Source organism: Prosopis cineraria, unplaced genomic scaffold (genome assembly GCF_029017545.1).
Source record: "Prosopis cineraria cultivar Desert tree isolate PC_DT_omini unplaced genomic scaffold, ASM2901754v1 PC8, whole genome shotgun sequence".
Lineage (NCBI taxonomy): Eukaryota > Viridiplantae > Streptophyta > Magnoliopsida > Fabales > Fabaceae > Prosopis > Prosopis cineraria.
In genome coordinates this window covers 12,558,866-12,572,534 of record NW_026555339.1, presented here as the reverse complement: position 1 = coordinate 12,572,534, position 13,669 = coordinate 12,558,866, and the positions used below count along the sequence as shown (strand labels likewise).

General features: G+C 30.7%; 1 protein-coding gene across 1 annotated transcript in view; it reads left to right on the top strand.

The window, feature by feature from the left end:
• Positions 1–13,669, top strand: part of LOC129317322 (cell division control protein 2 homolog 2-like) — a gene marked incomplete at its 5' end in the record, with an annotated part of 53,313 nt that overhangs the window by 25,760 nt on the left and 13,884 nt on the right. Inside the window, 3 exons of the mRNA XM_054961668.1 lie at positions 9,435–9,514; positions 12,743–12,780; positions 12,944–13,053. Coding sequence (XP_054817643.1) covers positions 9,435–9,514; positions 12,743–12,780; positions 12,944–13,053 — 228 coding nt within the window. The remainder of the gene's footprint in view (positions 1–9,434; positions 9,515–12,742; positions 12,781–12,943; positions 13,054–13,669) is intronic.

Genomic DNA, 13,669 nt, shown 5'->3' with positions numbered 1-13,669 from the left:
ATTTTTTCTTGGACAGCCAGATATTAAGCTTGAAGGTTTTTCGTCCTTAGTTTATCCCCATTGAAAACAACTTGCATGGTTGTTTTCTTAAATAAAATTGAAAAAGAATGATCAAATTTTTAAAATTGAAAATAAAAGTTGAACCAAAAGATTAATTTCTAATTTTAAAAATAAAATATTTTAAAAAGCTTAAAATTTTTCAAAACTAATGAAAAAGCAGCTTGTTTATTTAAGGATTAAATAACAAATTAACTCTTAAACTATAGGTTTAGCTCGGAGTGTTTGGGACCTTAAACTTGTTTTTAGTACAATGTTTCCTCAACATTTAAAAATGGTGTAATGTCACATCTACTATTAACTACAAAATTAAATTTTCTTTGTTGTCATGTTTTAGTCAAAAAATAGTCAAAGTTAACTTTTATTAAAAGCAAAAACTATATTGCACTTTTTTCAAAAATTGAGAGAGACATTACATCAAAAATGAGTTTAGTATCTTAGACATTTTTAGACATAAAATTTAACAGCTAAATTACCCTTCAACCCTTTATTTAACTATATCACATTGTCAAACAGTACTCTTGCCACCATCTTCAAACCATAGTTTATTTATTTATGTTTGGTTTAGGATTTTGTTGGAGAGCATGATTAAAAATAAACATAGGCGATTAATTACCACCCTCACATATGTTTAAATCGAAATTCAAAACTTTTTTTTTTGTAGAAAAATAACATATCAAAATTTATTGCTTGTATGTAGTTGTTGCTTTAGCTTTGTTGGTTGTCTTCACTCTCCTTTTTGCATTATGTTGGGCACAAAAGCAAAGAACTTTGAAACAACTAAGAGAAAGAAACTTTAAGCAAAATGGGGGGAACTTGCTTTTACAACAATTTTCTCAACGACAAGGATATACTGAAAGGGCCAAGATCTTTACAGAAAATGAGCTTAAGAATGCCACAAACAACTTTGATGAAAGCATGGTCCTTGGTCGTGGAGGATAAGGAACGGTTTTTAAAGGTACATTGTCGAACAACACACATGTTGCCACTAAGAAGTCTAGAGTTGGAGGGGATCCCCAAAATATTAAAAGTTTTATCAATGAAATATTTGTTCTTTCCCAGATCAACCATCGGAATGTGGTCAAACTTTTAGGGTGTTGTCTTGAAACAGAAGTGCCCTTATTAGTTTATGAGTTTGTAGACAATGGCACCCTTCTTAACCACCTAAGCCCATCAAAAAATGATTTTTCTATTACATGGGAGACTCGATTAAAAATAGCTACAGAGACTTCTGAAGCCATTTCATATTTACACTCTGCAGCTTCTATTCCAATCATCCATCGAGATATTAAATCTGCAAACATACTATTAGACCATGACAACAGAGCAAAGGTGTCTGATTTTGGAGCTTCAAGACTTGTCCATCTTGATGAAGCCCAAGTTGGCACTGTGATCCAAGGAACAATAGGATACTTAGATCCAGAGTACCTCCAAACAGGCCAGTTGAATGAAAAGAGTGATGTTTACAGTTTTGGGATTGTGCTTGTGGAACTACTCACTAGGAAAAGAGCATTTGAATTCAACAATGTGTTAGCTAGTCAGTTTGTGTCTTCATTAAGAGAAGACCGCCTATGGGAAATTCTTGATAAGCGAGTGCTAGACCAAAAGAAGAATGCACAACAATTGAAGGAAGTAGCCTTATTGGCAAAAAGGTGCATTAGAGTTAGTGGAGAGGAAAGGCCAACAATGAAGGAAGTAGCAATGGAATTACAAGGCCTAATGGCAGTGGGAAAGCATCTTCAAGGGAAAGACAAGGATGTGATGGCAGAAGAAAGTGAATACTTACTTGGTCAATTTTATAATAATGGATATGGGAGTACTAGTGCGAGTATTTCAGTTACTAGCTATGATAGCATTCAAAAGCAAGTTGCCTTTGAGATTATAGATGGTGGGCGATGATGATCTTATAGTATTAATTAATAGGTGCATTGACGTGTTTATACTATTCTTGTGGTTTTAAACAGAGTAAGAGGCGGATATAATAATGATGGTAAGAGTCTATCTCAATCGTTTATTTGCAAGTAATTAATGATTTAACTCTCATGAGTTGCAAATAGATGGGTGGAATGAACTCTTATTGCCTTTGATAATGTTTTGCATATGTATCTTTAATCAAAAACCACCTTTCATTTAAGGGAAAATGGCAATAAAATCCCATCGAAATATATGAATGACAATTAGGTCTCTTGAAATGCCATAATTCCTCTGAACTCTTATTACCTTTCACAATAATGTTCTGTATATCTCTTATCAAATACCACCTTTTATTTAATGTTGGAGTTCTAGTTTGTTTTTCTTTCTTGTATTAGCTTGGACAGTTCTTAATGAAATGGCATACACTGTATTCCATATATTCCTATGTGTTAGTTACACGCGCACACACAAATGTATTTCTTGAAGCTTTCTAGTCCTTTTAAAAACTAAATAAGTTGCCATAAAAACTGAGAGAGAGAAAGAGAAATCAAACAATTCGGGGGTCTTTTAAGTAGTTTGGTAATGTAAATTGAATTTATTCAATGGAGAATGGTATGAGGTGGCTTACAAGATTGATTATTAGGTGGCCTTAATTTAGAAGGGAGAATGACAAAAAAATATTCTTGAAATATGAGATGACAAATAAGTACTTTGAAATATTGTGATAATTATTTTATAGTCTTTGGTGACTTACCTGTCATAATTTAGTTTAAATGTGAAAAAACGATTTACCCCTAAAAAAATATACTTCAGAACATTTCACTGTTATGTTTTAGTCATTTTTCAAACAAAATATATTAGTCATTTCCCAATCTTAACTTGTCATTGATTTTTAGTGCTTGGACTTTACTAATAAATAAATTTTCATTGAGGCATTTATTATTTACCATTCTGTTTTAGTTATTTTCTCAAAAAAGTAACCATTTCCCAATATTAACTTGTCACTCATTTTTAGTAATAAATAGTTTTGCAAAGCGGCATTTGTCATTTGCTATTTCATTTTAATCATCTCTCCAAATATAGTAGTCATTTCCTAATCTTAACTGATTTTAGTCTTTTGATTTTGCTAATAAATAAATTTGTAGAGAGACCATTGTCATTTGCTATTCCATTTTATTCACTTCTCCAAATAAAGTAATTATTTCCCAATCTTAACTTGTTGCTAATTTTTAGTAGTTGAGGGCAAATATGTTGTTTTGCAAAAATAAAAAATAAAAAGAAAAATGTCAGACAAGTGTCAAGAGAGTACGTAATAATTATCGCATTTTATGGTATTTATTTATTATATATTTGCATATTTAAAGGTATTTGCTTGTCATTCTCCCAACTTAGACTTACAATGAGAAAAAAGGAATAGGTGGCTACACTGCTACTTGTCATTCTTTATCCGTGGCTGGATAAAGCATTGACGTTAATTTGTTAACTTTGTTCTCTTAGGCTGAGTGCTGGTTTGGTCTTCTTGAATTAGCTCAATATTCTTGAAGTTAGTATAGGACTTGAGAATATATATGAAAAAAAAACTGAATTTATCCTTAATTGAGACACTGTTGGTATTTATAAGGGTTTATTTTACTTTTGTATGTGTTTGCCGGGAAAAATGATATAGATCGGTGGATATCTTTTGTGATATATTGTGCTTATGAAGCAATGAAATAGAAATTACAAGAGACCTATCCATGGTTATATCATCCATACCAATTAAGTGATGATAGAGAATACTTGGGATCATTTTGTATTGGAATTGACATTTTCCCCTTAATTAATTGTGTGTGTGTGTGTGTGTGTAGAGAGAGAGAGAGAGAGAGATGCTAGTGGGAAAGCACACTTTTAGCTATATAATTACCTCAGGTTCAAATTTTTGTTCCTTTGATCATAATCTATCTAAAAAATTGTATCTCATTGCATAAATATCACGTGTTTGTAGCGTGGTTTTCATTTTCCTTATATTAGTGTCTAAGTGTTGTAGAAAATATTATGAATGATGCCATTAATTTAAAATACCTTGAAAAATAAACTAATAGGAAAATATTTTATGATAAATGATAGGAGCATAAAAGAAAGGAGATGAAAACTGAAAGTTTATGTGCCTGCATGTAATATTAACGTTTGTGTGTCTAAATTTTGTGGGAAATAAAATAACAGTAATGCCATTGGAAAACCAAAGATGTATAGAAGATTAAAAAAATGGAAAACCTGAACTAAATATATATTCAAAGTTGCTTTGGTGGACCTAGGTTGAGGTGAGGGTGAACAAAAGCCCCCACTCAACTTGGCAAAATTTATAAGCACGTATTATAACTTTTAAAAATTTACACCCACAACTCCAATAATTTTGAACCCTTTAAACTCAAAATAAAAACATATTTATGTTTTAAAAAAATTAAGCATTTGATATTTCACTTGAGTTCAGTATATTTTAAACACTTAACATGTTAACTTTAAATTTATATTATTCTTTTTTAGGTAATATAAATTTACACTATCTTTTATTATTTTATATTCTCTGCCCTACTAATCCCGGGTCCTACGTCTGCCTAGCTTAGTTATTTATATATGAAAAGATAGTTGGGATTTTATTAGTCATGGGATTTTATGTGGATGTTGCTAGGCTGTGGAATGCAAGTTGGCCTAACTAATTTGAGGATCATTCGTTGCCTTATTCTGGCATGGAATATCGATCAAGAAGGAGACTTGATCGATGAGTCTCCCAACTTTTGTTGTATTAGTGAAACTTGATCTTCATCTTTTAGCTCTTGATAATGACTTGTTTGAGTCAATGCAATGACCAAGTCTCTTCGCCAATGTCTCTCTTAGGAATTGAAGATAGAGATATTAACCTAGGTACAATATAATAATAGAGATGCTCCCTCCAGTCTTATATATAAGACAAAGAAAGAAAATTGTTATGATCTTATTTATAAGTCTATACATTATAAAAATTTTATCACAAATTTTTTCATTTACCTTCCATTAAATGTTGGTGAGAGAAAGTAATGCGTTATCGAAATATATATATATATATATATATAATAGAAACAAAGTTAGAAACTTATTAAATTTTTAAATAAATTTAATGTGTTTTAAGATTTTCCTTAATTTTAATTAAACATATTAAAAGTGATTTATAGTTAAATAAAACCAAAAGAGTGCTATTTAATACTAATCAATGCTAGAGTGAGTGATTACAGATTTAACATCTCTTAAACAAAGTCTTAAGAGTTTGAGTCTCATTAATAAGAATAATATTGAAAAAGCATAATTAACATTCTATTAAGTATCTTATATTATATTAAAAATCATGAATTTTTTTCTAGAAAACACCCCATATAGAGATTGGAGGGAGTATTAGATGCTTGAAAGATTTGTCGTCATAATCACAAAAGGAAAGTATCAATAATACTCAAAGATAAAAGGAAATGAGCCCATGCAATAGAAATATTGCTTTATATATACTAGCATAGGTTGGAGTGAATCATAACTTATCATCTCTTAAGCAAAAGTATTTAAGTCTAACCACTAAAATAAAAAATATTGAAATCCCTCATAATTAAGGTTGACTCCATGAGTTAATAATGGGGGTGAGTGTTTCTCCACTTCGTTTTCCTTCTTTTCACTCCATTTCTTAATCATCACCATTCATTAAATTTATAATTAAAATAAACTCACTTAATAAAATAAAATCAATGATGTTGATTGAGAAATGAAAAGAAAAGGAGGAAAAAGAAGTGAAGAGACCCCTCTCCCCTAATAATCTATACTAGAGGTTTGTCATCTATCAAAAATCAAAATAACTAAAATAAAGCCTGAAAAAATGATTTTAGCACATATAAAATGATAAAAAAGAAACTCTATATGGATCTTTTAAGAGTCTAATAAAATAATTATAAAAGATCCAAATTAATTCCACAATAATGTAGATGATGACGATGATAAAGATGATAATCCAACTATTTCTGGCTGCACATCGGCCAGCAAGAGAAACGTTAGGTGATGCAAATTTATCTTCTCATGTAGGAAGAAGAGTAGAAGTATCCCCCGAAGACTTTGACTTGTCCAAGTCTTCTAGAAACCCACCATGGGATGAAATTCCAGGAAGTGATGAAAAAATTTCGATTTGGGTTTAGGAGGTGAGACAATTTTCTGCACTTGGGTTGGACTACCCGAATAAGCCAAAGATATCGGGGCCAAACTTTAACCTGAATTCTTTTTTCATTATTAATAAATTAAAATTAAAATTATGTAAAAATTGGAAATCTTAATTTTTAAAATAAAAATTGAAATTGACTTAAAAAAATAAATAATATTTAAAATTTTGGATATTTATGTCTGGCCAAATAAATCAAAAGTTAGATGAGTGTTAGGGTCAAGTTTAGTTATATGAATTTTTTTTATATGTTCAACCATTCAAGTATTTTAAATCTGATTTCAATAAATTTGACTCATTCAAATTACTAGCTCTAAATAGTATTTTATCTTATCTTCGACAAAAGAAAAAAAATAAAATTAAAATTATGTAAAAATTGGAAATCTTAATTTTTAAAATAAAACTTGAAATTGACTTAAAAAATAAAATAATATTTAAAATTTTGGATATTTATGTCTGGCCAAATAAATCAAAAGTTAGATGAGTGTTAGGATCAAGTTTAGTTATATGAATTTTTTTTATATGTTCATCCATTCAAGTATTTTAAATCTGATTTAAATAAATCTGGTTTCAATAAATATGACTCATTTAAATTACTTGCTCTAAATAGTATTTTATCTTATCTTCGACAAAAGGGGGAAAAAAAAAAGTAGTATCTTATCTTACTGAATCTTGTCTTGTTGGTGGGGCCGATTCATAAATTGTGGTGACACAAAATCTATATCATGTACTAAGTAAATACCTTGTTAGCTCTCTGGAATCGTCCATCAGAGAGAATTACCATCACATAGCTTGAACAATGGGTTTGAGTGCATTATTGCTTTTAAACTGGCACGAATTGTCTTCACTCTTGTGCCTGTGGTCGCAGCACAAGAATCAAAACGAGGCTGTGATACCAAGTGTGGGGACGTGACCATCCCGTATCCCTTTGGCATAAGGGAAGGCTGCTTTTGTGCCAACAAGTCAACTCAATTTAACAAGTCATACGACATCACACAATTAGGTAATGATTCTGCTTATGGTCTATGTGGAACACCTAAAACTTAATTTATAAATTATAATGCATAAATTTAGGTTCTACAACAAATAAAGATTAATCAAAATAGCTCTTCAATTTCCAATTGGTAATCATTAATCAACCCCACAATGTTCAACTAGAGGTACAAGGCTAGTAACATATTATTTGAAACCAAAAATAATTTTTTTTAATGAAAAACATCCTAATAATAAGATTAAAAGAATCAAGATGAGTAAACTCAAGTAAATATATACAAATCAAAGGGAGAACATTAGATATGATGTAATCATTGATCTTGGAGATCAAGAGATTCTATATAACTTCAAAAATATTGAACTATTAAATTTATAATAACACAACAGCCTTAAAACTTGTGAAATAAAATAGATTAAGTAAATAAATAAAAATAGTAACATTTATTGTTCGAAATTAATGAAGTGTATATTGACAAATCAATTAAAAACTAATACTCTGAGGACTTTATAGATTAGGTAACAAACATGGACATACAATTCACGAGGATAAATAATCAAAAGCAGTTTAGGCCACAAAAATAAAGATGGACGCAAAGTCTATGAGGATAAGTGACCTAATGTAGTAAGTGGTGAAAATAAACGTGGATATACAGTACACAAGGATAATACTAACCAAATATGACTTGAAGCCTTGAAATCTAACATAGGCATGAGACCCATGAATAACAAATGTGGTTGCGATGCTCACAAAAGTCAAACTAGTTAGTCATAACTATGGCGTGCTAAGTACAAATGTAACTGTCATTAACAATCAATGTTCTGCATATAGTTCTCTCGAAATCCACTTTCAAACATGTAAAAAAATATGTTAATCTAATAAACTAATAGGTCTGTACTCTTTAGAACTGTCCTTAACCCCTGCTATAAATTATCAAGCACCTTAATAAACTATTTTAATCTAATTGTCTTTTGCCCTTCACCACCTTCAGATGAGCTTTTATAATGTTTTGGCCTTTGCTGTGAGCTCTCAAGAGGGCTTTAGACGTTGGGCCTTAGAAATTTAGCTAAAGTCAGGCCATTAGCCTAACCCAAATTGCCGTGAGTTCTCAAGAGCGCTTTAGGTGCGGGACCTTTGAAATTTGGCAAAAGTCAGGCCCTTGTCCCAACCCAAAATCAGGTCTATTTGCGATGTTTTGCCTTTGTACTCGAGGACTGCATTCAGTTCGCAAGTTTTATTTAGTTGCTGGATGGGGTATTTGACTACTTGATAATTTAAGAGGTTTCTGGATGAGTTTTGTTGTCCAATGCATTCACCATCTTAACTTATGAATCAGATTTATTATCTTTAGCATTGTGTCTACATTACAAGGATACATAAGTAACATTATTATATTTCAGCTATTTTTCAATCGTCACTAAATCTTATAGTTTGATATGTTTTATGATTCGTAATTAAGACGTGCTTTCCGAATCACAATATTTATCATGATTGGACTCCTATAGAATTAGTATAAGTGTATGCAACCAGTTATGTATACAGTTTTGCAATAGCTTTGTTGGGAGAGGGAGAATAGCCACAATCATTGGGCAAGGTTTCACAGTAGAAGTTCTATACTAAGCATTTTGATTTAAGTTCTTTTCTTTTTAAGAGGTGGAATAGAATAACCCGCTTGAAGAGTAATGATGATACATCTGTAATACATTGTGTGTCCCATAATAAGTTCCAACTTATTATAGATTTGGAATCGGAAGACACCAATTACTTGTTATAGGTTTCAACTCCCAAAGAAACATACTTTGAGTTGTAGGTGTAAGAATTGCACTGTTAGAACTTTTTGCTTTGTAATATTTTATATTCTTAAATTTCCCTTTTAAGGCATATGCTTGAGTCATAGCCTGCAGGTAGAGTTGTTAGCCTATTTCTGCTCCAAAATATCTTGTTTCTGGGTGTATTCTTCATTGCTGATACTGCAAGAAGGAGCTGATCTATACCTTTGTACATGGCTAGAGAAATCAGAATAGGTGACACTGTTGCTTTGAAGAAAATAAGAATGGACAATGAGAGATCTCTTTGATCACCTTGCTGAATGTTATTCACTCTATTATGGGTGCATAAGATAATTTTGTTTACAATCCAGTTGATCTTTTCACGATGAGAATTTCAAGTCTACACTTCATAATTGAGAAAGTATTATTAGTTGTTCACTTGTCTGCTACCAAGTTTGTATCACAAGGTTCTTCCCTGAATAATTGATTTTTGTTGCAGTTTCCTATAACTGCCATTCGTGAAATTAAAATTCTGACGAAATTACACCATGAAAATGTTAAGTTGAAAGAGATTGTGACATTGTTAAGTCCAGAAAATCAAGATATGACCGACATAAAATCCACATCCCTTAAGCATTTAAATAGAAAACATCTTATTTTTAACCACAAACACACTGCTCCTATAGAATAGAATTCTTTTAATAATATTAATATATTTTTAGTTGCAAATTTCCTATAAAATTTTCTACAACATCTTTACTATAAATAAAATCTCTAAGAAAAAAAAAATATCTATAAGTCAACTCAATTTAATCAAGGAAGAGTCCTGCTCCATGTCAACAAGTCTTATGACATCACTTAATAACATAAGGATCCTGTTTATGATCTCCGTGGAGCACTTAAAACTTAATTTATAAAATATAATACAAAAATTTTAGGTTCTACATCAAATAAAGATTAATTGAAATTGAAATAGTGCTTCAACTTCCAATTGTAATCAACTTTACAATGTTCAAGTAGAGGTACAAGGCCGGCAACATATTAATTGAAACCAAAAATAAACTTTTCCTAACATCCCAATAATAAAATTAAAAGAATTAAGATGAGTAAACTCAAGTAATTATATACAAATTAAAGAGAGAACATTCAATATAATATAATCACTTATCTTGAAGATCAAGAGATTCTATATAACTTTAAAAATATTGAACTATTAGATTTACAATAACAAAACTGCCATAACACTTGATCTTGTGAAATAAAATAGATTAAGTAAATAAATAAAAATAGTAGCATTCAATGTTTAAAATTAATGAAGTGTATATTCACAAATCAATTAAAAAATAATGTTCTAATAACTTTGCAGAACAGGTAACAAAGATAGATACACGGTTTATGAGGGTAAATAATCAAAAGCAACTTATGTCATGAAAAAAATTTGGACATACAATTTATGAGAGCAAGTAAGCAAACGTAGTTTAAACTATGGAAATAAACACAGAAACACAATCCATGAGGGTAATAATAACTAAACACAGCTCGAAGCCTCAAAATCAAACATGATATGAGACCCGCAAAGAACAAACGTGAGTATGATGCTCACAAAAGTCAAACTAATTAGTTATAACCATGGCGTGCCAATGACTAACAGAATTGCCATTAACAACTAGTGTTTTGCATATAATCTTCTTGAAATCCATTGTTAAACACGTGAGAAAATAATCATTATCAAAAGTATAATTTTCTCTTTTCAATATCAAACTCGTATAAATCATTTAATATATAAATCTTTCTTAATATGAAAATTCATAACTGTCTTATAAATTTCTTCATGAATAATTTCCAAGGTTGCCAATGTTTATCAAATAAAAGATTACTGAAACTTGTAAAAACATTGTCTTAAATCTAAAAAGTATCTTTTGCATGAGAATGTGCATACATGTAAAGAAATTCGCCTAACCTTCACCCTACATACTATAACTTCATGAACTTAAGTAACTTAGTCAGTAAATTAGTCAACATTTAAAATAGTACACATGATCTATTTAAGAAAAATAGTATTCTAATAAAAATTTTGTTGATAAATTAATTGAAATGTTATACACTTGCCTTAACATTCTCAAATATATAATTTATTAGTTATATTTGTAATATTGTTTATGCCTTAATTCCCTAATGCCCAATTAAATATTGTTATTTCTTTTATATACTTTACAAATCCAAAATTCTTCAATCCAACAAATTTAGAGGATTGGAAAAGAAAATCTCAACATCAATCTTTCACAAATATTTGACAAAAAAAAAACCTTTTACAAATAAAATGCTATATTGAGTTTAATCAATAAATCTTTGGCAAACACATATATAAACAACACTCAAAGTTTTCAAGCATACCTATAGAAAATAACAACTTCTATTATGATATAATTAATATTATCAATTGTGTATATTTAATTTTCATAAACTTCATTCTTCAGACATTTTATCAAGCACTCTATTTGAACTCAAAAGCTAACAGAAGAACCAACAAACTTGGTTCTTGAATTATTGACCTCCAAAATTTTCTAACTACACTTTAAACCTTGTGTTACAGAGAATAATTACCTACTAAAACAATATACTCAACAATGATACACATTTTGCATTCATTTGCTACCAAAAACTAACTTTCTCCAATCAAACAATTCATCAAATATCTTGTGTGTATTCAAACTTAAATCATACAATAACCATCTTATCCTATAAATATCTTCCCCAAAAATTTTCCAAACATCTATATAAATTTACCAAACTTTTTAAATTTCATTCTTTCAACTAAAATCAATTTAAACTCAAAAAAATACCAAATCTAAACACATATTCATTATTCAGCCACAATATATATATATATATATATATTTACGTATCAAAAGTGAAATTCTTAATATTCAATTTAAGCTTGTTAGAACATTCAATAATGAAGAAAATTTTCAAAATTTCAGCAATCAATTCCTAATCAAAATTTTAGCAACTACCCAATCGCAAAACATACTCAAATTTGGCGAGGAAGAGAGTGGAAGTTGGCTCACCAATAAAGCAAAGAGGAAAGAAGGGAGGAGATCTAAGCTCCCTCCACCAATATTGCAGTGACCGAACATGAAGATGACGAAGAAGGGTTGCGACACGAAACAGGGGAGGAGAACGACCAGCGAATCAAACCTCCACCAGCGACGGAAACAACTGCTGTGTACACACCGGCGACGTACAGAAGGAATGGAGAAAGGGTTCGAAGCACCACAGCACCATACGGATGAAAGAGGAAGAAATCGACGGCACCTAAAGGTGAAGATTGCGAGCTCATAGAACTACCACAGTGGCGGACGAACGGCGACTCTCACAGTACCTTCGCCGGCGATTGGAAGGACGGAGGAAGAGGAATGATGGAGGGATCCAGGCTCTCTCTCTCTCTCTCTGTGATGCTTTCAGAAGAATGAAGGGGAAGAGATACATCTGATCCTTGTTATTCTTATATATTTTTCAGGGCATTTTAGTAATTTCTTAAATCTGAAAGAATAAATAATAAAATGATCCTCTTGCGTACCAGGAAGAATCGAACCATAACTTTCTCGTTGCCGTTAGACTCAACCTTTCTTGTTGCGTCTCCAAAATTTATAAAAAATATACACAAAACACTTGATCATAATTTTAATTCGTTAAAATTTTTTATATTCCTGAGTTATTACAGACATCTCCAGGTAAAGTTTTTAAATATCTAAATGTTTGTTGTTATATAATTTTCCTCTTGTTATTAAAATGACTGGTCTTTTTATCCCCAAGCCCTGAGATAGACCAGCAAGGGAAGCCAGGTGTCTATTTTCACTATTAGCTAATTACTTCCTTAACAATTAGCACAGCAGTGCCTAATTTGCTCTATGATCATTCCACTGTATGTGAAGATAATTCTGTCAAATTCCTATTAGTTTCTTTGTCCAAGGAATCTTAACTTGTTTGTATTTTTTTGTGCTGGAGATCATTACAAATATAAAGGTGGTATCTATATGGTATTTGAATACATGGACCATGGTTTGACTGGTCTTGCAGATCGACCTGGGATGAGATTTACAGTTCCCCAGATCAAGGTATGGCTCCAAATATTGTTTAAATCAAATTAATAATTGTGGTAGTGATTCATTTTAAACACTGACTCGCTTCTTCTTGCTTAAGTGTTACGTGAGACAGCTTTTGACGCGGCTTCATTATTGCCATGTGAATCAAGTACTCCATCGTGATATATAAGGTTTGTGTAAAGCTAGATTTCGTCTCTAGAAGCTTATGTATTTTATCTTTTTGGCCGTAAATGATAAGCCTATTTCATGAATTTTGTTCTGATGCAGGCTCCAAGACAATCAGGGGCGGACCCAGGTGATGCTTGTTCCCTCCCCCCCCCCCCCCAAAGATTTTTTTTTTCTTTTTTTTTTTACTATATGTAATGGGGCATGGTTTTTAAAAGGAGAAAATTATAGTTTTGACCCATGAATTTTCAGTTTTGACTTTTACCTTAATATTTTCACTTTGAATTTCTCACTTCTTACACCTGCTGGTTGCTTTATGTTGTCTTTCCACTTAATAAAATAAATCTCTACTTCAACATCAATTATTTTAATTTACCTCTCTTTATCTCTATAGGTAATAGTAGATAAAAATATGAATACATTATTAATTTCTTTTAATCATAAAAGTATGAATTTTTTATGG